General features: G+C 46.6%; 1 protein-coding gene across 1 annotated transcript; it reads left to right on the top strand.

The window, feature by feature from the left end:
- The first annotated feature begins 14,680 nt into the window (after positions 1-14,680).
- Positions 14,681-24,417, top strand: LOC106827969 (arylacetamide deacetylase-like 4). The gene is given in 8 exon segments (XM_070511426.1): positions 14,681-14,752; positions 16,288-16,397; positions 23,437-23,543; positions 23,696-23,866; positions 24,153-24,193; positions 24,195-24,246; positions 24,249-24,347; positions 24,350-24,417. Coding segments are annotated over 8 exon segments (720 nt in total).
- Positions 24,418-25,542: the final 1,125 nt, after the last annotated feature.

The raw sequence follows: 25,542 nt of genomic DNA, 5'->3' as shown, positions 1-25,542 counted from the left end.
TATAAGATAATGGTCTACCTTCATTCTTTTGCATGTGGCTGTCCAGTTTTCCCAACACCACGTATTGAAGAGACTGTCTTTTCTCCATTGGATGTTCCTGGCACCTTTGTCAAAGATTAGCTGTCTGTAGATACGCGGTTTTATTTCTGGGCTTTCAGTTCTGTTCCATTGATCTGTGTGCCTGTTTTTGTACCAGTACCATGCCGTTTTGGTCACCATGGCTTTGCAGTACATTTTGAAGTCAGGGATTGTGATGCCTCCAGCTTTGTTCTTTTTTCTCAGGATTGCCTTAACAATTCTGGGTCTTTGGTTGCCCCATATGAAATTTAGGATTCTTTGTTCTATTTCCGTGAGGAATGTCATTGGGATTCTGATTGGAATTGCATTGAATCTGTAGATTGCTCTGGGTAATATGGACATTTTAACTATGTTTATTCATCCAATCCATGAGCATGGAATCTCTTTCCATCTCTTTATGTCATTATCAATTTCTCTCAGTAATGTCTTATAATTTTCATTGTATAAGTCCTTCACCTCCTTGGTTAAATTTATTCCTAGGTACTTTATTCTTTTTGTTGCGATTGTAAATGGAATTGTATTCTGGAATTCTCTTTCTGTAAGTTCATTATTGGAGTATAGAAAAGCAACTGATTTTTGTAAGTTGATTTTGTACCCTGCCACTTTACTGTAGTTGTTAATTATTTCTATTAGTTTTCCGATGGACTCTTTGGGGTTTTCTATATATAAGATCATGTCATCTGCAAACAGCGAGAGTTTCACTTCTTCACTTCCTATTTGGATTCCTTTTATTCCTTTCTCTTGCCTAATTGTTCTGGCCAAACCCTCCAGTACTGTTGAATAAGAGTGGTGACACTGGGCATCCTTGTCTCGTTCCTGTTTTCAGGGGGATGGCGCTCAGTTTTTGCCCATTGAGTATGATGTTGGCTGTGGGGTTGTCATATATGGCCTTTATTATGTTGAGGTAATTTCCTTCTATCCCCATTTTGTTCAGACTTTTTATCAAAAATGGCTGTTGGATCTTTTCAAATGCTTTCTCTGTGTCTATTGAGATGATCATGTGGTTTTTATTCCTCAGTTTGTTGATGTGGTGTATCATGTAGATTGATTTGCGGATGTTGAACCATCCCTGTGTCCCTGATATAAATCCCGCTTGATCATGATGTATGATCCTTTTGATGTGTTGCTGAATTTGTGTTGCCAAAATTTTGTTGACTTTTGCATCTATGTTCCTCAGTGATATTGGCCTGCAGTTCTCCTTTTTCGTGCTGTCCTTGTAAGGCTTTGGAATCAGCGTTATGTTGACCTTGTCGAATGTGTTAGGAAGTGTTCTAGCTTCTCTAATTTTTTGGAATAACTTGAGAAGGATAGGTATTAAATGCTCTCTGAAAGTTTGGTAGAATTCCCCAGGGAAACCGTCAGGTCCTGGGCTTTTATTCTTTGGGATGCTTTTGATTGCTGTTTCGATCTCTTTGCTTGTGATTGGTCTATTCAGATTCTCTGTTTCTTCTCGATTCAGGTTTGGGAGGTTGTAAAAGTCTAAGAATTTATCCATTTCCTATAGATTATCCGTCTTGTTGGCATATAGTTTTTTGTGGTATTCTCTTATAATCTGTTGTCTTTCTGTGGTGTCTGTTGTTATTTCTCCTCTTTCATTTCTAATTTTGTCTGGCTAGGGGTTTGTCAATTTTATCTATCTTCTCAAAGAACCAGCTCTTTGTTTCATTGATCCTTTCTACTGCCTTTTTTGTTTCAATAGTGTTTATTTCTGCTCTGATTTTTATTATTTCTCTCCTTCTGCTGACTTTGGGCTGTGTTTGTTCTTCTTTTTCTAATTCAGTTAGGTGTAATTTGAGATCATTTATTTGGGATTTTTCTTGTTTGTTAAAGTGTGCCTGTGTTGCAATGAATTTCCCTCTTAATACGGCTTTTGCTGCATCCTCTATGAGTTGGTATGGCACGTTACCATTTTTATTTGTCTCCAGATATTTTTTGATTTCTCGTTTAGTTTCTTCGATGATCCATTGCTTGTTCAACAGCGTGTTGTTTAGTCTCCACATCTTTGTCCCTTTCTCAGCTTTTTTCTTGTAATTAATTTCTAGCTTTATAGCATTGTGATTGGAAAAGATGCTTGTTATTACTTCAATTTTCTTAAATTTATTGAGGCTTGCCTTGTTTCCCAACATATGGTCTATCCTTGAGAATGTTCCATGCGCACTTGAGAAGAATGTGTATTCTGCTGTTTTTGGATGAAGTGTTCTATATATGTCTATTAAGTCCAACTGGTTTAGCTTTTCATTTAATTCCACTGTTTCCTTGTTGATTTTCTGTCTGGATGATCTATCTACTGATGTGAGTGGAGTGTTGAAGTCCCTACTATTATTGTGTAATTATTAATATCTTCTTTTAGGTTTGTTAATAGTTGCTTTATGAGCTTTGGTGCTCCTGTGTTGGGTGCATAGATATTTATAAGCATTATTTCTTCTTGATGGAGTGTCCCTTTGATCATTCTATACTGCCCCTCTCTGTCTCTCTTTGCTTGTCTTATCTTGAAGTCTACTTTGTCTGATATAAGTATTGTGACACCTGTTTTCCTTTGTTTGCCATTAGCTTGGAGTATTGTCTTCCACCCCTTCACTCTGAGCCTGTGTTTGTCATTGGAGCTGAGATGTGTTTCCTGGAGGCAACAAACTGTTGGATCTTGTTCTTTAATCTATCTCGTCACTCTGTGTCTTTTTATTGGAGAATTCAATCCTTGTACATTGAGGGTGATTATTGATGTATGAGGGCTTAATGCTGTCATTCTGTCACTTGTTTTCTGGTTCTCCTGCGTATCCTTTGTTTCTCATCCTGTATGTTTTGGTCTACCCATTGGATAATGTAGTTTTTAACGATGTGTTTCTTTGTTTTCTCCTTATTTATTTTTTGTGTCTCTGTTCTGCTTTTTAGGTTAGTGGTTACCCTGAGGTTTGTTTTCAGAATCTTGTGTATAACATAGTCCACTTTCTGATGGCCTCTTATTTCCTTAGTCTAAACTGATTCAGCGCCTTTCCTCCTCCCCTCCTAAGTTGTTTTTCTCATATCTTATTCCATCTCGTGTTGTGAGTTTGTGGTTAAAATGACAGGATTGTCTTTGTTTTTGGTGTTTTCCTTCCCTTTAGCTTAATGCTACACTTGAGTATTTGCTGTCCTATTCTGATTCTGTCTACCTATTTATCTCCTTACTCTGTGTTTTGTGACCCCTTTCTCCATTTTTTTTTTCCAGGTATGAGGGCCTTCTTGATGATTTCTTGGTGGGGGTGGGGCAGAGTCTTGTGGCAACAAAGTCCCCTAGCTTTTGTTTGTCTGAGAAAGATTTAATTTCTCCCTCATATCTGAAGGATATTTTTGCTTGATAGAGTATTCTTGACTAAATATTTTTGTCTTTTAAAGTTTTGAATATGTCATTCCATTCTCTCCTAGCTTGTAAGGTTTCTGCAGAGAAATCCACTGAAAGTCTGATAGGGGTTTCTCTGTAGGTTATTTTCAGCTGCCTTGCTGCCCTGAGTATTCTTTCTTTGTCATTCATTCTTACCACTTTTACTACTATATGCCTTACAGTAGGTCTTTTTGCATTGACAAATCTAGGAGATCTGGAAGCCTCTTCCACACAGATTTCCCTCTCATTCCCTAGGTTTAGGAAGTTCTCTGCTATTGTTTCTTTGAACAAGCTTTCTGCTCCATTCTCCTTCTCTTCTCCTTCTTGAGTACCTATAATTTTTATGTTGCATTTCCTCACTGAGTCGGATATTTCTCGGAGACTTTCTTCATTTCTTTTTAGTCTTAGTTCTCTCTCCTCCTCTGTCTGGAGCATTTCAACATGTCTATCTTTGATTATGCCTATACGTTCCTCTATGATGTCCGCTCGAGCATTCAGACAATCCATATTTTGTTTTGTCTCTTCCATTGTGTCTTTCATCTCTAATAATCCGATTGGTTCTTCTTTATAGTTTCAATCTCTTTTGTGAAGTAGCTCCTGAACTCCTTGAATTGTTTCTCTACATTCTCTTTTACCTTGTTGAGTTTTTTTGATGACAGCTATTTTGAGTTCATTGTCATTTAGATTACACATTTTCATGTGCTCAGGACTGAATTATGGGTGCTTGTCATTTTCTCTCTGGTCTGGAGATTTGATGTAGTGTCTGATATTGCTAGAGGAGATGGGTTGGGTCTTATGCATTCTGATATTATTTGGTTACCATTACTGCCTATTGCCACTGGGTGGGGGTCTAGAGACACATATTCTGAGCCCTCTGCCTTCAGCTGAGGTCCTAGAGGCTGGAGCGGGCGTGGGGTGGGTGGCGGGAGGAGTGCTTTCTCCTGCATGTTCTCGGGGTTTTCTCCCTCTGGTCTCCTGGGGTGTGGGCTTGATGAGGTCACCCCCTGTGAAAGCTCTCCCCCAAGTAGAGGGTTTCCCTCGAGGCTGCACAGGCCCTCAGTGGTCCATGATGATCCCACAAACAGGGGACCCCTCCCCTGCTCCTTTCCTCACGGATCCTCCCGCGGTTGGGGATCGCAGTCTTTAGGGGAGGGAGAAAAGTTCTCTCTTACCCTGTTCCAGCTCCTCTGAGGGGGGCTCCAGCCTCTCCACCCTCCGTTGTGTGGCCGCATGTCTCTCTGACATTTTTGTGTTGTGTTAGGATGTCCTCTGTTGGAGTATGGATGCCCCTTTTCACTGTATGTTGGAGGAGAGAGTCCCGGGCAAGTTCACTCCACTGTGATGCTGACGTCACCTATTTATTGTTATTCTTGTTGTTGTGATTGTTACTGGTGTTGTTATTATTATGTTGCTATGGGAACCTGTGTGAAATTAACACACACCTCACACACCGGTCCGAAACTTCTTCACCTTTGGCCGTGATCTCGGGAGCCCGATGCAGAGGCTGTTTCACAGCTGTGTGTCACCTCACACGGCTCCTGGTGGGACACGTCGGCAGTCCAGGAAACGGCAGCTCTTCATTGCCTGCATTACTCTCTGGAGCACCCAGAGTTCTAGCCACCGCAGGCCACCCAATGTGTCGGCAGCTGGTGCTTCCTTGTCTCACCCGTCTTTGGAAATTTCAGGATGACAAGCCCACTCCCACTGCTGTCCTCACAGCTCCCCAGGTCTGAAGTCCCCCAGCCGAGCTAAATCCATAGTCTCCGTGAAGCCACATGGGGTGGAAGTCACGGGAAGACAATGGTCTGGGAGTTAAAACCCCAAAGCTTTGACTCTCCTTGTCCTGTTCGTCCCCTGGGGACCCTATATTGGGAGGAAGACAGAGCATTGGTTAAGATTGTGGACTCAGGCTCACACTGCTAAAATCAGATCCCTGTCCCAGAGCTCCTTAGTGTAGGGCTTCTTCTCTTGGAACCTCAGTTTCCTCATCTGTCAAATGGGGATAAGGATAATACAGACCCTGTGGGCTTCTACTGAAGGGTGAGTGAGGTCGTATTCGCAAAGCACTTGCACAGCACCTGGCCCACAGAAGGTGCTCACAGATGCTTGGGTTCTTCAGGAGGTCCAGCCCCTTCCCTTTCCTCTCCAGAAGACAACAGGGCAGAGGGGCTGTGCTCTGGCTGCTGGCCTCTCTGGATCTAGCGCCTTGCCCCCTTTGTGTCCTGGCTTCTCTCCCCCGGGAGGGAGCCCCGCTGTGTCCCGGACACACTGAGGGAACATGCCAGATGGGAACCACGACACATGCTAATGGTTCCAAGACCGGGCTCCACTTCCATGCCTCTCGCATCTGGAACAGGCCAAACCCCTCTGCTCACAGCTGGAAGTTATCGTCCATCTGACCAACTATTTACAACCAAACTCACATGACAGAGGTGCTCAGAAAAGCAGGATGTACAACCACAATGTCTAACACTGAGTGTTGCCTTATTCGATACGATGAGGCCCCATTATCCCCACTTGACAGATGAGGAAGCTGGGAGGGGTTGAATAGCTTGCTTGAGGTCTCAAATGTAATCAGAGGAGGAGCCTGACACAAACCCGGGGGGTCTGTCCCCGAGCTCCGGTTCTCAAACAGCAGCTTGTGCTACTGGCCTCTCTTCTCCCCCAGCTGCACTGTGGCTCTTGCGAGGATTAACCGAGAGCACACGAGTCCCACTGCTCAGCGCAGTTCTCGCCACATTACCAAGTACTCAATAGATCTTAACTCCGTAATGACAATAATAACGACAGCTGCTATTATTATTGCCCCCGCCCGTTTCCTGACCCGCCAGTGTGAGATAATGTAGGGGCATCAATCACAGGACCCGTGTACCATGGAGGCTCAGTTTTCCTCTCCCACCCAGCTGAGTGAATAGTAAACCCTGGAGACGTGGACAGGCGCTGGAGGCCTCCACGCCCCTGCCTGATTGTGATGCAGAAACGCTGATTTGCGTTAAGTTTAGGAAGATCGTAAGATTCTTTCTTGATCACAGAGGTAATATGAGTACCCCGTGGTTGTTGTAGAACAGGATGTTGAATCCCGCATCGTCAGATGGGGACCATTTACGCACCAGGGGTCCAGGGCGGGGTGGAAGGTCAGGCTCGCCTGGCTGTTCAGGTCTGGGCAAGAGAAACCACCAGAGTGGGGGTCAGAGGCTGGGCATGGAGTGGGGGTGTGTGTGGAGTCGGGGGGCCTACAGGGTGGAAGGCAACGGGGTGGGGTGGATCCTGGGAGGTGGGAGCAGCACAACCTCCCCCTCATTCCTCTGCGCCCCAGTAGAGTTTCTGAACTCACAAGATGCTCCAGGGCCTGGATTGCCTATGGCCAGAAATCGACAGGGCGGAGGCAGACAAGCCAATTCTAGACAACACGACCGAATGCGGGCGGGAGGACCAGAAAGAAACGGCAGGAAGCGTCAAGGCTCCAGGAAGCGGGCTTTGCTCTGGATTGGATGCTGTCAGAAGCAGGGTGAGTCTTAATAAATTCGTTTAGAAGGGGGAGGGCTAGACTATAACCGGTGAAGACACCACAGTCGTGCATATGAGTCGTTTCTGCCATTATTGTGGCTTAGACGTCCGTGTTTTGTCCGTGTTCAGACATGACTAGGAGGAGTCTCGCTGTGATATTATCCATCACAGTCACCGTGTGGCCTCGTCTGATGCCGATGTTCTGTGACATTGCTCATGTTCATCAGGAAGATCCCAGGGCCCAGGAGATAGTACGGGGCTGGCCCCGGGGGCAGGGGCTGCTTTTCCTGTCTCAGAGTGAGGGGCAGCCACCTGCAGAAGCGGGAGGAGCCTGTGGCTTCCACACGCACTGGAAGGAGGCTGGGGGTCGGCTCAACCAGCCCTCCAAGGGTGGGGGGTGTCTGCAATCTGTACCTCTGTGTGACAGACAGAAGTCTGCAGGGAATGACACAGAAATTGTCCGTGAGCCCGCCCTGCAGCGAAGACGTCTTGTGCAATCTCTGGGTCAGCTCACCTGGACTCAAATCCCAGCTCTTATTAGTGGTGTAACTTTGATCAGGTTACTCGAGCCTCTCTCTGCCTCAGTTTATAGTGAGGAGAATTCTAGTGGTCTCCTCATAGGGTCATGTGAGGATTACGGAGATAAGGTGTATACGGCGCTTGGGACCATGCCCCGCATAGAGCGAGCATTTCAGTGTGTGTAAGCATTTAAGCTCCGTATAGTTTGGCATTCTGGTTTTTGGCTAAGCCGTACATCAAGGCTATCTTGGCTGCTCATGTATCCCACATCCCAGAATGATGCTCAGCACAGACCAGACATTCAATAAAAATTTGTCAAATGAATAAGTGAGGGTATTTAACCATTCTTTGCTCATTGGACCTTTAGGTTATTTCCTATTTCTATTGCCATATATCATACAATGCTACGTGCATCCTTTAACAGAACATACGCTGCCCCAGTCCCCACCGTCGTCTGTTGTCCCTGATGCTGAAGTCATAGGCAGTTGCTGTTTTTCGTCACCCTTGCACTGTGGTTTTTCTTAGACTAGAGAAATATTGCTGTGTGTCCGTGTCTCCATCAAAAAAGGAAAAACAGAAGCAGGACTGAGAGAGTTGCCCATTTCTAGAAAAATGGTAGCACGCAAGCTCCTCAGTGAGGCTCATGAGTGTCCTGTGCGCAGAGGGCACAGATGTGCAAAGCGTCCTTGTCTGTACCCAGCCTGCGTCGCTCAGGGGCGTATCGCCCTTCCTAACCCGCAGGATTCGCTGAGCACCCTTCGTGGGAGCTCACTGTGCAGCCAACACCCAGGTGAAGAAGCACCTGGAAGCCTGCGTGGTGCACCCCCGAGGGTAGCCTGACCTCCAACACTGTAGGCGAGTCCTGCCTGTTTGAACTTTAGATACATAGAAGCATACAGCGTGCACTCTTTTGTGTAAACGTTGAGTTTACGAGGTTCATCCATGTTGTAGTAGTTTTTTTCATTTTAATTGCTGTGTAATATTCCACTATATGGATATACCGTAAGTCACCCACTTTACCCTGGATCTCATGGATACTTTCTGTTAGATATATACCTGGGAATGGAATCGAGACTGCTCCACTTTAAAAGATTCTGTCAACAGTTTTCCAAAGTGCTTAAATCTGTTTGAAGTGTCTTAACATGGAGCATTCGTTTAGTTCTAAGTGTTAGTAGTGTTTCCTGTTTTACAGATAAGGGAACTGAGGCTCAGAGAGGTGAGTTAACTTATCTTAGGTCACACAGCTGGTAAAGGCTGGAGCTGGCTCCAGAGACCTCACTGTTCATCGTTACACCATACTGGTTCTCATGGAATTCCGACCTGGTTCCTGTGAAATTTAGTGTCTGGGACATAGTAGGGTCTTAGTAAGTGCTGGTTGAATAAATGGGCTGTGAAAGGATGGATTTCCCCAGAGAAAGAGTTGAGGGGCTGTCAGTGTACCCCCTGCCTGTGGTGGACTTTCAGGAAACAGTCTGGCTTTAGAAACCCAGAAGTGCTGCCCTTGCTTAGGCTTCAACTGTTCAAAGAGCCTTTGTCTCAAGTTACATAAATAACAAGCCATTATTACTGAAAAATTAGAAAAATTGATAGACATAAAACATAGAAGTCGCTCCAAGTCCTCACCCAGAAATGGCCACTGTGACCACGTGACTAGTTATTTCCATGTAAATCAACGCTGTTATGTAGTCGAAATCATCCGTCTTTTCTTTTGCGATTTCTCTATTTTTAAGCATAGTTAGAAAATTCTTTTCCCTCTCCAAAGTTATAGAAGAATTATGTCTTTTTCTGGTGCTTTTGTAATTTTCATTTTAAAAAGTATATATTTGCTCCGTTTGGAGTTTGTCCTGGTGTGCAGCATACAATATGGGTTCATTTTTATATTTTCATCTGGGTGCTCAGATGATCCCACCATTTGTTTAAAAACCCATGTTTACCCTAGTTTAATTATTCAGCTTTGAAATATGTTTTCACTCTGGCCTGGACAGTTTCCTCCTCCTCTTCTTCTCCAGAGTTTCCTGGATAATTTTGCTTCTTTATTTTCCATTTGAGATTCTGAAACAGATTTTATAAATTTCAGGGAGAAAAGTCTACCCGCATTTTTGTTGGGATTTCATTAAAATTCAAAATTATACTGGAGGAAATTGGCAGCTTTATGATATTGAGTTTTCCTATCCAAAAATGTATTATGTAGTTTTCTTTTGAGTTCTTCAGTAGTTTTTTAAAGTTCTTATTGCAGATTTTTTTCACACATTTCTTATTAAAAATTTATCCCTAGGTAGTCTTTTGTTTGTTTGTTTGCTGTTATAGGGACTATTTTTCTATTATATGTTCTAACTACTTGTTTTTTTTTTCCTTTGCTGAGGAAGACTGGCCCTGAGCTAACATCTGTGTCCGTCTTCCTCTACTTTATATGTGGGATGCCTGCCACAGCATGGCTTGATAAAGCGGTGCCATGAGTCTTCAAAAGGTTACTCTGAGTGAAAAGAGTCTCACACAGAAGAATACGTATGGTGTATTTCCATTTATATGAAGTTCTGGAACAATCCATGGTGGGAAAAATCAGAACGTCTGGGCGGAGTGGAAGAGAGAATTGATTCAGAAGGAGCATGAGAAGACTTTCCGGAGTGATAAGCCAAGTACAGGAAAATATTAATTGTAGAATTCATGTGGTGGGAATACAGATGTCAATGGTAAAATTCTTTCAGTTTTTCTGTATGCTTGACATTTTTTATAATACAATATCAGATAAGAAAAAATAATGTGGGATTTCTGCTTCTAACCATGACAGAATAAGTGGTAATGGAATTGCCTTCCCATGGAAAACAAGTGTAGGCAGCCCTGGTCCAGGCAGCCGCTGAGCTCTTTTCTGTTTCTATGGATTTGCCTGTTCTGGATATTTTGTATAAATGGAGTCCTACCACATGTGGTCTTTTGTGATTAATTTCTTTCATTTAGCATAAGGTTTTCAAGGTTTATCTGCACTGTGGCAGGTGTCAGTACTTCCTTCCTTTTTATAGCTGAATAATATTCCATTGAGTGGATTTACCACGTTTTGTTTGTCCATTCATCAGTCGATGGGCATCTGGGCTGTTTCCACTTTTTGGCTACGAGGAATAACGCTGCTATGAACGTTCATGTATAGGGTTTCGTGTAGACCTATCTTTTCAGTTTTCTTGGGCGTAGAAGTAGAGCAGAATTGCTGGGTCGTGTGGTAACTCTATGTGTAATAGTTTGAGGAACTGCTAAACTCTTTCCTAAGTAGCTGGACCATTTTACGTTTCTACCAGCAATGGATGTGAGTTCCAATTTCTCCGCATCCTCGTCAACACTTGTTGTTATCTGTCTTTTTGATTATAGGCATCCTCCTGGGTGTGAAGTGGTATCTCATTGTAGCTTTCATTTCAATTTCCCTGACAGCTAATATCATTGAGCATCTTTCCTACACTTATTGGCCATTTGTGTATCTTCTTTGGATCTGTTCAGATTGTTTGCCCATTTTTAAATTTGGTTATTTATAGTTGTTCAATTATAAGAGTTCTTTATATAATCTGGACATAAGTCACTCATCAGATATATGATTTGCAAATACTTTCTCCTTTTCTGTAGGTTTACTTTTAACTTTCTTGATGGCGTCCTTTAGAGCACAAAAGTTTAATTTTATCTTCTCTTTTGTCTGTTGTGCTTTTGATGTTGTGTCTAAGAAAGTTTTGCCTAATCCAAGGTCAGGAGGATCTACTCATATGTTTTCTTCTTCTTACAGGACTATAGTTTCAGCTCTTAATTTAGGTCTATGATCCATTTGGAGTTAATGTTTATGTAGGATGTAAGGAAAGGATATAAATTCATTCGTTTGCACATAGGTGTCCAGAGGTCCTGGCACCATTTCTGGGAGAATGGTTATTCTTTCTCCATTGAATTATCTTGGCATTCTTGTCAAAAATCAATTGACCGTAAAGATGACGGTTTAGTTCTGGACTCTCGATTCTCTTTCATTGATCCACATATCTATCCTTACTATGCCAATACCACACGGTCTTCATTACTATAGCTTTTTAGCAAGTTTTGAACTAGGAAAATGTGAGTTGTTTTTTCCAACTTTCTTTTTTTTTCAAGATTGTTTTTGGTATTCTAGGTTCCTTGTGTTTCTATATGAATTTTAGGATCAGCTTGTCAATTTCTGCAAAAAAAAAGACAGTTGGCGTTTTGATGGGGATTGCATTGAATGTGTAGATCAACTTGACAAGTTTTGCCATCTTAACAATATCCTCTCCCTAGCCGTAAACAAGAGATGTCGCTGCGTTCATTTAGGTCTTCAATAATTTCTTTCAACAGTGTTCTGAAGTTTTCAGACTACACATTTTGCAATCTTTTAAAAAATTTATTCCTAAATATTTTATTCTTTTTGATGCTATTGTAAATGGAATTGTTTTCCTAATTTTATTTTCAGATTGTTCATTGCTAGAGTATAGAAATAAAACCTATTTTCATACATTGATCTTGTACTACCCTGCCACCTTGCTGAATTCATTTATTAGCTCTAACAGACATCTTTTTTTTTGTGAAGAAGATTGACCCTGAGCTAACATCTGTTGCTGATCTTCCTTTTTTTTCCCTCCCCAAAGCCCCAGTACATAATTGTATACCCCAGTTCTAGGTCATTCTAGTTCTTCTGTGTGGGATGCCACCACAGCATGGGTTGATGAGGGGTGTGGAGGCCCGCACCCAGGATCTGAACCAGTGACCCCCGGGCTGCCAAAGTGGAGTGCATAAACTTAACCACTTTGCCACAGGGCTGGCCCCTCTAATAATCTTCTTAGTGGATTATTTAGGATTTTTTTGTATACAAGATAATGTCACCTGCAAATAGAAAGTGTTTTGCATCTTCCTTTTCAACCTAGATGACATTTATCTATCTATCTATCTATTCATATCTATCTATCTTTCTATCTATCTATCCATCCATGTGTCTATCTATCCACACATCCATCTATCCAGCCACCCATCATCTGTTTATCTGTCTATCTACCCCAATCTATCTATCCATGTATCTACCTATCTGCCTACCCACCTATCTATTATGTATCTATCTACCTATTTATGTTATTACTTATTTGTTTGTCTGTTTGTTTTTGCCTCATCACCCTGGTTGGAACCACCAGTACAATACTGAATAGAAACAGTGAGTGTGGACATCCTTGTCTTGTTCCTGGTGTTAAGGAGAAAGCATTCAGCCTTTCACTATGGGGTAGGCAGAATAATGGCCCTCTGAAGATGTTCATATCCTAATCCTGGAACCTGAAATATACCACCTTACATGGCAAAGGGGAATTAAGGTTGTGGATTGCCAATCAGTTTAAACTAGAAAGATGATCCTAAACTATCTGGGGGAGCCCAGTGTAATCACAAGGGCCCTTAGAAGTGGCAGACGGAGGCAGAGGAGGAGAAGCAGAGAGATGGCAGCGTGAAATGGACTTGGCTCTATGTTTCTGGCTTTGGAGATGGAGGAAGAGCGCTGTGAGCCAAGGAATGTGGGTGGCCCCTAGAGGCTGGGAAGGACAAGGGAACAGATTCTGTCCTGGGGCATCCAGAAGGAACGCAAGCCTACTGACCCCTGGATTTTAGCCCAATGAGATCCGTATCAGACTTCTGACCTGTAGAACCCTAAGATGATGAGTTCGTATTGGTTAAGCCGCTAGGTTGGTGGAAATTTGTTACAGCAGCAGTGGAAACTAATACATACATTAAGTATGATGTTAGGTATGGCTTTTTCTTAGCTGCCCTTAGTCAGGAAGTTTCTTTCTAGCTTGAGGTTTTTTTTATTGTTTTTCTCATGAAAGGGTTTGAGTTTTAAGTGCTTTTTCAGCGTCTACTGAGATGGACATGTGGTTTTTGTCCTGTATCTCTTTATTGGTATTCTCTACATGAAATACTGTTTTCATACTTTCCTTTACTTCTTTAAGCATGATATTCTTTAGCTCTTTGAACATATTTATAACAGCTTCTTTGGAGTCTTCGTTAAGTCTGACATCTGGGTCCTCTCAAAGGCAGTCTCTATTGCCTGTGTTTTTTGCTCCATATGGATCACACTATTCTGCTTCTTTGCGTGTCTCATAATTTTCTTTGTTGAAAACTGGAGATTTTCAATATTATATTGTAGCAATGTGGATTACTGATTCCTTCCTCACTCTTCCCCGGGGGTGTTGCTTCCTTTGTTTGCTTGTTTATTTGTTTGGTGACTTGGGTGGACTATTTCAGTCAAGTCTGTTTCCCTTGCATTGTGCAACTTCCCAGTCGCCCCTCAGAGGGTGCAGCCCTGGGCGGTGTACAATCAGCCTGGGATGGCATTGTTTTCATTAGGGCCCTCTTTGACTTTCCCTGATCTCTCTCTTAAGCTGTTGGCCTTTGTTGGTGTCACACCAGCTGTTAGTCTCTACTAATTGCAAGTTAATGTTCTGTTGTTTTCAACAATGCTCAGGGGCATAAATTGTTCCAGATGCTTCTCCAGGCCCACTCCTGGAGCGTGGGTGGCTCCCCAGTCCTCAGATCCTGCAGTGCGTGTGGCTCTTCCGCTCCAAGCTCCTGTGGGGCAGATGGCTTCTCTGGCACCGCCTCCTGCAGTAGCCTTCCCTTCCAGCCCCCGTGGGTAGTTTCATTTCAGAGTCCCTCAAGCAAGACACCTCCCTGTGAATGAATGGCTCTCCCAGCGCTCAAGAGGGCAGATTTCCAGCAAAGTTTTTGGTGGGGGGAGGGTAGATGCCGGGAAGTCCCACGGGGACAGCAGCAGAGCACCCTCTGGGAAACACTGCAGAACTGCAGAAACTGGGCACTGGCAAAGCCACCTGGGCTGCAGGACCCTGCCCCCTGTGAGCGCCGGAACCAAGAAGCAGAGCTGAGAGGTCTCCCCAGCACCCTTTCCTCATGATGCTCAGCGCCAATGGACCAAGGGAAAATATTGAAAGGTTCCAGCTCTGTTTTCACAGAGCAGGCAAAAATGCTGATTTGGGCCTGAGAAGCAATACATTAATAGCTGGCAAAAACGCAAATGTTCATCATCAGCAGAGAGAATAAAAAGTTGTGGTATATTCATACAATGGAATGCTACACAAGAACGAGAATGAACAGACCAATCTATACAACGTGGAAGGATTTCACGAACCCAGTGTTGAGTGAAGGACGCCAGACATAAAGACATCCTCTCTGTGTGATTCCACCAGGTAGATGGACACCAAGCTGACTTTCACATTCAAACTGAAGGCCGTGTTCTCACTGAAGCCATCCCTGACCTTCACAGTGATGGCTGCTGCCTCCTTAGAGGCCCTCAGTCTCCCGCTCAGAGTTCCTTAGAGCCCCTCTAAGGCTGTATTGCGCGGATATGATCATCTACGCTTCTCCTTCCAGCAAACCGAATGCTTCTTGTCAGCAAAGATCACGTCTCATTTCTCTCTGTCTCCAGCATCTAGAAGAGTAACTGTTCCTGGGCTTCTGAACAATGCAAGGTGGTAATAAACCTCTCTTTGCGTGACTTTCGGAAAGGTCACTAGAGACGACCAAGACGTTCGATTTGCTTTGGTTTTTCCAACAGCGAGTCCACATGTTCCAGAGCTGGCAATTTCGGACAGAGGCAAGTGAAGGAAGATTGATTATTACTTATTATTATTTATACTATTACAAACATATATTGCTTATATATAAATATTACAGACATATATTGTTTACATATAAATTTACAATATTTTCATATAGTTATAAAATAACATTATTATAATGTTATTGTTTATAATAATTTATTAATAGTAGTACAAACGGGAGCATCAATGGTTTAAAAATGCCTGAGGTCCAGCCTGTGCCTAGAGCTGCAGCAGATTTGGAAACCACAGTTTGGCTTCTTGTAGGATCCCTGCTCCGGGCCCGGCTGGCGCGGCTGCCCTGAGATGCTGGGTGAACTCACTTATGAGCATGGGAAGCATCTGCCAGGTGCCAGGTCCTGCGCTCGGGGCGGGGCTCACCGAGGTGGATGAGGCAGTCCCCGCCTCCGAGGAGCTTAGATCTGAGCAATCAAGTGCACCGAGCGTGAAGGATGCTGCGGCTGGAGCTGGTCATCCCTCCGGGGCTGTGAGCCCTTTGAGGGCAGGGACTGGGTCTGAAATTGTTCTGGAATCCTCAGAAACCAACCAGTGATTGGCAGGCGGTAAATGTTTGATGTTGAAGGGAGAAAAGGAGGGGGGTGGGAGAGAGGAAGGGAAGGGAAGAGGGAGGGAAACTGACGAGCAGATACGAAAGAGAGTGTGGCCTCTGTCTTGAGGAAGTCGGAAGAGAGAGAGGGAAGCAAAAGCCAGAGGGAACAGAGGAGCAGGGCACAGAGAGATAGAGAGGGAAGGAGGGAGAGAGAGAGCCCCGCCCAGCATCGCTGAGAGCAAAATCACGACAGTGCCCACGCTCGGGACGTGCAATGCAGAAATCTCAGCCTGGCAGGAGGCGGCAGGAGAGAGGGGACATCCATAGCTCCCAGAGTGCACTGCGGGCCCTGGGTGGGCCCAGAGTGTGTGGGGAGATACAGTGGAGGGGTGGGGAGCTGGAGCCAACCTGCGCCGACAGGAAGCGCCCTGGCCTTACAGCGCTCAGAGCTGTTGAAGGTCCAGGGCGGCCCAGCACGGAGGCCCGGTGTCCTCCTCAGATGTGGCCCAAGTGGTGTGAAAAGCAGCCATTTCCACCTTGAGGACACCTCACTCTCCTCCAACTCAAGTGAGAAATAATGGTTTTGCTGGAATTTCCTTTCGAGAAACTAAAGCCTTGTGTGTGTGTGTGTGTGGGTCTCTCCATGGAAGAAATGCATTGGGGCATCTTGGGAACTGGGAACCATATCCATGAGACTGTTCCCGCTCAAGTCCGCATCCCCCACCCCGGGAGGCATCAGCTTCTTCCACGGGGGAGGGGGGCAGCGGGGGGGGGGGGGGGGCGGCGGCTGATTCTAGAGCCTGGGGAAGGCACTTCCCTGAGGCTTCGTAAAGGAAGAGCCCCATCGACACGCACAGCTCTGCCCACTCCGCCCCGGGAACTTTCTGGAGTAACTCAAAGGAGTCAGCAGTTGGAGTTTAAAAAATGTTTTGTTTTATTTTATTGAGGTCACAATAGTTTATAACATTGTGGAATTTCAGTTGTACATTATTATTTGCCGGTTATCTTATAGGTGTGCCCCTTCACCCCTTGTGCCCACCTCTCAACCCACTTCCCCTCTGGTAACCACTCATCTGTTCTCTTTGTCCATGTGTCTGTTTATCTTCCACATGTGAGTGAAATCATGCAGTGTTTGTCTTTCTCTGTCTGGCTTATTTAGCTTAACATAATACCCTCGAGGTCCATCCATGTTGTTGCAAATGGGACAATTTTGTCTTTTTTATGGCTGAGTAGTATTCCATTGTATATATATATCACATCTTCTTTATCCATTCCTCAGTTGATGGGCTCTTGGGTTGCTTCCACATCTTGGCTATTGTGAATAAGGCTGCAATGAATACAGGGGTGCAAAAGTCTCCTTGAATTGTTGTCTTCAAGTTCTTTGGATAAATACCCAGTAGTGGGATAGCTGGGTGATACTGTATTTCTATTTTTAATTTTTTGAGAAATCCAGCAGTTGGAGATTTTTATAGGGAGCCCAGACCAAGGGCTTTGGGCTCGAGTGAGCTGCTGGTGTGCAAACCTACATGGAAGACGTTCTTTCCTGTCCTCTGACGGTGTTGCTCTGGGTGAGGCTAGTGATGTGTCTCAGGGGGGCGTTCGTGGCCTCCTCTCTTCCCGCACCACCCACAGCCCTCGCTGGTCCTGTCTGTTCTCCCCCGGCGATACAGCCCCAACCTGTGCGTTTCTCTTGGGCTCTGCAATACCTCCGAGATCCGAGATGCCTCTTCTCCGGCCTGCACCTCTTCACCCCGCACCCCTGCTCCTGCTCTGCCTGCTTCACCTCTGCCCCCACAGTCTCTTCCTCCCCCAGCAGCCAGAAATGGCCCTGAAAACTACAAGCCAGAGCTCGTTAGGCCTGCGCTTAACCCCCTCTGTGGCTTTCCAGCACCCTTAGGTGAAACCCAAGCTCCCTCCGCAGCCTGTGAGGCCCTGACCGAGCTGGCCCTGCCCGCCTCTCCCACCCGGCCCCCTGGGTCTGCCTCTGCCACGGCCACACCAGGCTGCTTCCGCTCGGAATCTTCAGCACTGGCTTCTCCCTCGGCCTCAAGAGATGTCTCCCCGCTCCCCCTGACTTTGCATGACAGGCGACCCCTCGTTCTTCCAGTCGGATCTCAAATGTCCCTCCCCAGGGTGGCCTCCCTGCCCACCTTATCTGACGACCTCTCCCTGCCCACTCCACAGCCCCACCCCGTCCCCATCTCCCTCCTCGACATCATCCTTCTACGTTTTCTTCGTGGCACTTGTCCGATCTGAACTTATCTTGCTCTTCATGCGTTCCCTTATTTACTGTCTGTCTTCCCTCAACTAAAAATGGAAGCTCCAAGGGTGCGGGGAAGGCTTCTGGTTGCTGGCGTATCCCCTATGCCGGGCCCGTGGTTTTCGTTTGTTGAGTGAATGTGTAAGTGCGTGAATATGTAGATGGATGGATGGGCGAATAGCTGGACGAAAGGTTGTGCTCATGAGCAATCAATCAAGTGGATGCGTCGGTGGCTGGACGGACCCGTGGGGAAATTGGCCCCTGGAAAGAGGCTGGCTTCTCCCATCATGAAACTCCCTGAGATTAGGGTGTGCTGCCACCTGGCGGTGGAAATACCAGCATCTGAATTGGCTGCTGGGACGCTCTCCCTTTTTCAGAAGTTAACCATGAATGTCTCCCATCTTCTGTTCACCCGCCCCCCGCTTGTCCAAGATCACTCTTCCCTTTCAGAGGCCCCCGAGAGCACCCCAATAGTTGGCTGAGACTGTTACCCTTCCTCTGTGTGGGGATGACACCTCCTAAAGTAAAGCCAGGGCTCACTCAGCAGTTATTTACTGAGCACCTGCTTTGTGTCAGACCCTCTTCCAGGTACGGGGAATGCAGTGGAGAACAAGAAAGAGCCTCATGGAGCCGATTCAAGAGAGGGGGCTGGACGACGAAGGGCAACGCATGTCGGGTAGTTTCCTGTCTTGTGGCAGCACAGGGTGAGGGGGTGGAGAATGCCTCTGGCGCTTCTTTAGTTCTCCCGAAAAGAGAAAGCCTCCCCAAGATGGGAAATTTCAAACCCAGGCCCAACAGGTAAGAAGGAGCCGGCCTTGCGGGGCCAGGAAAGAGCATTCTAAGCGGGCCTGGAACGGGGTGATGCTGTGAGGTGCTTACCTCGGGCTGCATGTTGAAAGAGGCACCAAAAAATGCATCCTCAAGATAAGTAATTTTTTAATACAATTTATTTAAAAAAAATCAATATTAATGCAAAAAACTATGATGAACCAAATATCAACATTTATATAAAGGTAGGATCCAACAGAAGTGGGCAAGTTGGGCAAACGCAAAGCAGGACCCTAACTATTTAAAGTGTTGATAGGTGTTCATCACTGATGCTTTCAGCATCATTTTGATTCCTTAAAACATCACACCAAAGGATTATTTATCTCAGGTATGGAGCGTGTTGGCGTCCCCTTAATGTTGCACCCAGGGCGAGTGCCTGCTTGCCTCACCTGGTCCCAGCCCTGTTAAGTCTAAGCAGAAGGGGTAGCAAGCACAGAGCTCTGGAACAGGTGCTTGAGGGGAAGAATGTTGGGTGACAGAGCCGGGAGGTGAAGTGGCAAAGGTCGCCAGGACCCAGATGTGGCTAGCAGGGTCTCCACTGGCTGCTTGTGATTTCTTTCTTTCTTTCTTTTTTTTTTTGCTGGGGAAGATTGGCTCTGAGCTAACATCTGTTGCCCATCTTCTTCTATTTTATGTGGGACGCCACCACAGCATGGCTTGATGAGCAGTGTTAGGTGCATGCCAGGTTCCAAACCTGTGAACCCCAGGCCACCAAAGCAGGGCATGTGAACTTAACCACTATGCCACCAGGCCAGCTGCTGCTTGTGCTTTAAAATCACCTGGGGGCTTTAAAGCCGTACACCCAGGCCCCACCCCAGGCTGACTGTCAGTCTCTGGGTGGGGTCCAGGCAGCTGGGGATGAGACCTACTTGGGAGCTGCCCGCCTGATTCAGTTTTGACCCTCCCTCTGCCACCTCCCTCAAACGGTGTTAATGAAGTGTGCACCCACAGCCCCTTCTCTCTGTGGGGTCAGTCTTTCACAGCCTCCCCTGATGCTGGCATTGCCTGCTGCAATTTGGGAAATCCTGCCGCTTGTGCCCACCCCACAGCAGTTCTGAATTTAGAGGAGGCAAATGAGAGAAGCTACAAATTTCCCTTTTAGCTCTGTAGGGAAGGAAGACATTTCCTCTTCCCAAATGTGGGTTCGTCTGGCTGGAGAACGAATTAAATTCACGTGAGACAGAATAGCAAGAGAAAATTAAACAAAGCTTTATGAGGAACCATGGCCTGGGGCCTTTCTTCCCGAAGGAAGAAAGGGCACCGAAGAAGTGGGGTGCACATAGTGGTTATATACCCCCAAACAGGGTGTTTCACATGTGATTGAAATGTCCCTCCCACAATAGTCACAAGATTGCCCTGTCAGCACAGAGCTTGATGGACACAGCAGGTAATGGTCTGCTATCACAATAGGCGTAGCAGGAGGCCAGTCTATCGTCTGGAGCTGGGCGGTCACAGGTGAGCGCAGCAATCAGTTCCTAGCCTAAGGAAAGATGCTTAATCCTTAAAGAAATGCCACCGTTGGGAGGGGGAGGGAAGTCAGTTACAGGAGGTTACCAGACAAGCACAATAAAAGGCAGATTTAAGTCCTTGCCTTTGGCATTGATTAATAGTTTCTAGAGAGAAGATCATCTCGTTTCTTCTTCCTGGTACAGAGAGGGAGGCACCTTTACAGATAGAGATTTACCTTACAAATGTAAATGTGTCCTAACAAAGGGCAAGTTCCATTCCTCCTTCCCTGTCCCAGTTTATCAAAAGCAATCAGCCTCAAATAATCCTGATGCCAAAGAGATATATCTTGGGGTGGCCAATTCCAGGTCCCCACAGCTCCAAATTCTACAATGACCCCCTTCAAACCTTGACTGCTCCCAGGCTGGGTAGACAGTACAGCTGTGTGACTTAAAGCAACTTACTTGGCGTCTCTGGTCTTCTCCATGAGAGTGAGGAAGACAGCATCTCTCCAGTACTCATTGACATACTTCCCAACTGGCCTAGCATTGTCTGGACATCCACCATTGGAGTTTCCCTCAGACTCTACATCTCCGAAGGGCTTTGTGCTAATGAAAGTACCCCTTGAACGTTGAGAGGTGTTAATAAGCACCTGCATTATACATTCCGGGAAATTGCCAAGGATATCGCTATTCTAGAGAGATGAAAAGACCCGGCTCGTGGGCCTCACCAAGCTTGATGGCGCGGCTGGTGGAGGTGGAAAGGCAGGTAAGTTTCTTCAGGCTGCGAGGGGGCTGCCGGTGGACGGTGCCCGGGAGGACATGTTCCGAGAGGCACGGAGCACAGGGAGATGTTCTGGTCTAGGTGTTCCCTGACTCCGTCAGGACACAATGAGACTCCCCACCTCGGCTCCTGGAGAAGCTCAGCCTCTCGACCTTTCGGTTCTGCAGAGGCGTCGCCCCCGCCCCGGGTGGGCAAGAGGGACCAGGGAAGACCCTGGCCACTTCTGCCTCTGCCCGAAGGTCGGCAGTTCTAATACACAGTGTTTGTTAGCTCGTTCATAATGCCATATTTGCATATTCAACATTTAGGGAGGTGTCTTCACTTCCAGAAATGGAAAACGGAAGCTGAAGTTTGTGCCTGCTGCTCCTGGTGCTGGGGTCACCTCACTGCGGGGACCCTACAGACAGTGTGTGTTCACCTGCGTTTACGAGGGAACCCATGTTGGTACCCGCGACTTATTTATCAGTGGATGGCTCACTGAGGAAATGTTGCAAAGCTACAATCAATCCGTCACAGCCTGTCCTTAAAGATGATGCTTCAGAGCCACTTTGAAAGGAAACAAAATTCAAAGGCTAATAGAAGGTGGCGTTTTTCAAACTGGGTTCCTTAGAGCACTGGGGTTCTCCGCGTTGCCCCAGAGGTGGCCGTGGAGGTCAGAGAGGAAGAAGAGTGGGGGAGCTCCAGGCCCCTTATCCTCGGGCAAAACCGGAACAACTGCCCATCTTATTTTATACAGCAGGGCTCCCTCACCATTTTAGTAGAAAAAGAAACTGTGTGGTTCTAACAAAGGTTGAAAGCCACTAGTCTAAGGTGTCATTTTTCCTTATGAGCTTCTTCCAAATTTAATCTTTCAAGTAGAATACACTTTTTTTTTTGAGGAAGATTAGCCCTGAGCTAACATCTGCCACCAATCCTCCTCTTTCTGCTGAGGAAGACTGGCCCTGAGCTAACATCTGTGCCCATCTTCCTCTACTTTATATGTGGGACGCCTACCACACCATGGCGTGCCAAGCGGTGTCATGTCCGCGCCTGGGATCCGAACCAGTGATCCCTGGGCCGCCGAAGCAGAACATGCGCACTTAACCGCTGTGCCACTGGGCCAGCCCCTAGAATATACTTTTTTGATGCTCTTAAATGATAGCTTGAAGGAACAGAAAAGACGATTAGTAACAATCTCAAATAAAATTTAGGATAATGACCATGTTTTAAATAAACTCTAATCTGAGCGGTTTAGCCAAACCGTTTCTATTTTTTAAACTCATTCTCTCTATTTTCCTATCTTGATTCAGACATTAGTTAGTTAGTGTTTTACCATTTTTAGAAGTTAGTTTTTCCCTAGCTTTACTGAGATATAATTGGCAGACAACATTGTGTAAATTTGGGTACAACGTGTTGATTGATACGTGTATATACTGCAAAATGATACCGTCACAGCATTAACTAACTCCTGCATTCCATCACATAATTACTGGGTTTTTTTTCGTGGTGAGAACATTTAAGATCTACTGTTAGCAGCTTTCGAGGATATCATACGGTATTATTAGCTGTAATCACCATGCTGTACGCCAGGTCCCCAGAACTTGTTAATCTAATAAGTGGAAGTTTGTGCCCTCTGACCAGTATCCCCTCATCTCCCCCTCCCTTCAGCCCCCGGCCCCCCAGCCCCTGGTAGCTGCCATCTACTCGGTTTTTCTGAGTGTGGCTTTTTTCGGTTCCATATATGAGTGATTCCATACGGTATTTGTCTTTCTCTGTCTGACTTATTTCACTTAGCATAATGCCCTCAAGTCTCATCCAAGTTGTTGAAAATGGCGGGATTCCCTTCTTTCTCATGGCTGTTCCGTTGTGTGTACACCACATCTAGGAGCTCGCTTTAAGCTCCTTCTCTTTGCTCTTGAATTCCTATGAGGAGCGACACTTTTGGGGCTCGCACCAACCCTGGGGATGCTTCCCGCCGGCCGCGGCACCCGTCCTTCCACAGGCTCAGCTCTGCCCTGCCCCCCGCTTCGACACTTTCTCCCTCAGAACGCTCCCCAAGCCCTTCTCTCCTCCCCGCGACCCCAGGAGGGAAGGCAACCCTTGGAGCCAAGGGGTCAGAACAAACGTGGCCTTTACTTTGTCCATCCTTTTCTCTCCTGACAGGCAGGGGGATGGGCAGTAGCTTCATTCGCTCCTCCTGGCATCGCCGGTGGTTTTGCTCCCAGCGCCAATAGCTTTCACGTTGCACACTCTTGTGTGGGGTGCCTCCATCCACAGGAAACAGGGCAGAGTTTCGAAGGAAACAGGAATCCCTGCCCGTTAGGCTAAGGGAAGGGTCTTCAATCCTCCTATGCCAAGAATGGGATTGAAATCCTTACCTCGGGGTCATTCTGAGGGTTTAATCAGATACGGGATTGCAAGGGGGCGTTGAGGACACAACTGAAACACCTTCCCAGCGGCACCTGTCCACACTGGTGGCTTTTGTTCGCTGCTTGCTCCCGAGGTACCGCAGGCTTCCTGATCGCCATTCCCGGGTCCTTTCCCAGGACTGCCTGAAGGCCCCCATTCGCTTCCTGAAGGCCCTGAAAACCGAGGGGGCGGATCCTCCAGGTTGTAATCTGGGGAGACAACGTTGGGAAAGGTTTCTGACCTCTGTCACCCAGACCTTGGTGGCAGATCAGGTGTCCCCGGGTCGGGGCCCAGCCTGATTTACGCAGTTGTCCTTCCAGCAGAAACAAAACCTCCCGTTCCTCTCCCGGAAGTTCGTGACGACTTGTGTGTTGAAACATCTCATCGTCCACTCCTACTGGTGGGGTGCCGTCGAGAACAGTGCTTTCACACCCTGGATCTCTGGAGGAAGGACAGGAGGTGCCTCAGCCCTGACATCATACCTGAGAGATTCAAGAAGACGGGCTGCCAACCCCTGTTTCTGGGCGCTTTTAAAGATTTTTTAAATTTTTAAACTTTTCCCTTTTTTTCTCCCCAAAGCCCCCCAGTACATAGTTCTGTATTTTAGTTGTGGGTCCTCTGGTTGTGGCATGTGGGACGCTGCCTCAACGTGGCCTGATGAGCGGTGCCATGTCCGCGCCCAGGATCCGAACCTGTGAAACGCTGGGCCGCCGAAGCAGAGGGCGCTAACTTAACCACTCGGCCACAGGGCCGGCCTCCCTGGCCGCCTTTAGGGAGGCTGCCTACCTAGAAAACAAATTTTGGGTGCAGAAAATTCACCCCTCACAAGAGACGCCGAGACTCTCGCTCACTCAGCTTCCTGAGGCCATCCTGGGGAGCGGTGAGAATGACATCCTCCACGATGACACTTGCTCTCTGAGAAGCACTTGGAGGACCAGGGAGTCCTCATGACGTGGTTCTGTGTGGAGTATGGCTTTCCTGGGCCTATAACGTTATTTGATAAGAAGGTTTCTCTTTCCCATGCTCCCTGAAAATGGTGAATGCTGTGGTCCGTTATATAAAGAGCGTATGGTGACCCTGGGGCCCTGAGTAGGGCATGGAAAATGCGGACTTCCAGCTGAGCCCTTTGTGAACCCTATTTCATTGATTAGGGAGATGCTAAGCCAAGGCCTGGCCTACGTGGGGAGGACGAGAAGTCAGCTAGGAACAGTCTTGCTCAGTATTTAAGAGAATCCAAACTGTGCCTCTTTCCTTCCAGCGCCAACAACGTTCAATTCTGGATCTAGCAACATTCTCTAACATTCTCATTCAGGAGAAATAAATATCAAAGGGAGAAAAAAGTGCCTTTAAACATTTCTCAAGGCCCTAACACACAAGGTCTGTGGGGGTGAAGGCCAACAGCTGGTCGTACTGTCCATGGTGAGTCTATACCGTGATGCCAAAGCATTGCTTGGGGCCGTGGTTCCTGTTGGAGGAGGGGGCACCTAATTGTCCCTGGGGTCAAAGGTCACCAGCCAATTCCAACAGACTGGTTCCAGGTTGGTTCCAGCTGGCCTGAGAAATGCTGTTGCAATGGAACTCTCCTGTTGATATAGCCACCCTTGGGCTGGACTAGGGGGAGGTTTCAGAGGAGATTAAGGGAAAGGGAGACGGGAGAAGAGGCAAGAGGGAGGTGATGAGGAAAATGGTGGGCTCTGGGGGGCTGTGAGCTTTGTTGAACTCAAGTCTACAATCCGAATTTCAAAGTCAGATCACTGGCTACCCAGAGGCAGGCAGGTTCTCAGAGGCAGGGCTGTCTTGGGAACCTCCGGATGCCATCTGGGATGTGGAAACAGCGTTCCCTAGGGGAGTTTATATATTGTTCCCACGTTTACAAAGAACTCGCCCTGCCTTAGACGGCACCGCTTTCCCTGCTCCCAGGGAAAGGGGAGGGAGTCTTTGCACTGCACGCTGGGGGCAGTCCGCATCAGATTTAGCATTGGGCCCCTGTTTGCTTGATGCATCTGTAATAGCCCTGGGCCTTACTGCTGTCTAGCCCCACCAAGTGCTAAAGTTTGAGCCTCTCCCTTCTCTGCAGCCATAAGCTCTCTTGGTACCAAGGACCTCACCTATGATGGATGGAGGAAGGGTCTTACAGGCGTCTTGGATCCTTGAAAGGGGAGCAGGTTTCTATACGAGCAGACTGGACGGGGCTCCTGGG

This window comes from Equus asinus, chromosome 5, assembly GCF_041296235.1.
Source record: "Equus asinus isolate D_3611 breed Donkey chromosome 5, EquAss-T2T_v2, whole genome shotgun sequence".
Taxonomy (NCBI): domain Eukaryota; kingdom Metazoa; phylum Chordata; class Mammalia; order Perissodactyla; family Equidae; genus Equus; species Equus asinus.
Note: the sequence above shows the minus strand (reverse complement) of the source record. Positions and strands in the feature narration are given on the sequence as shown.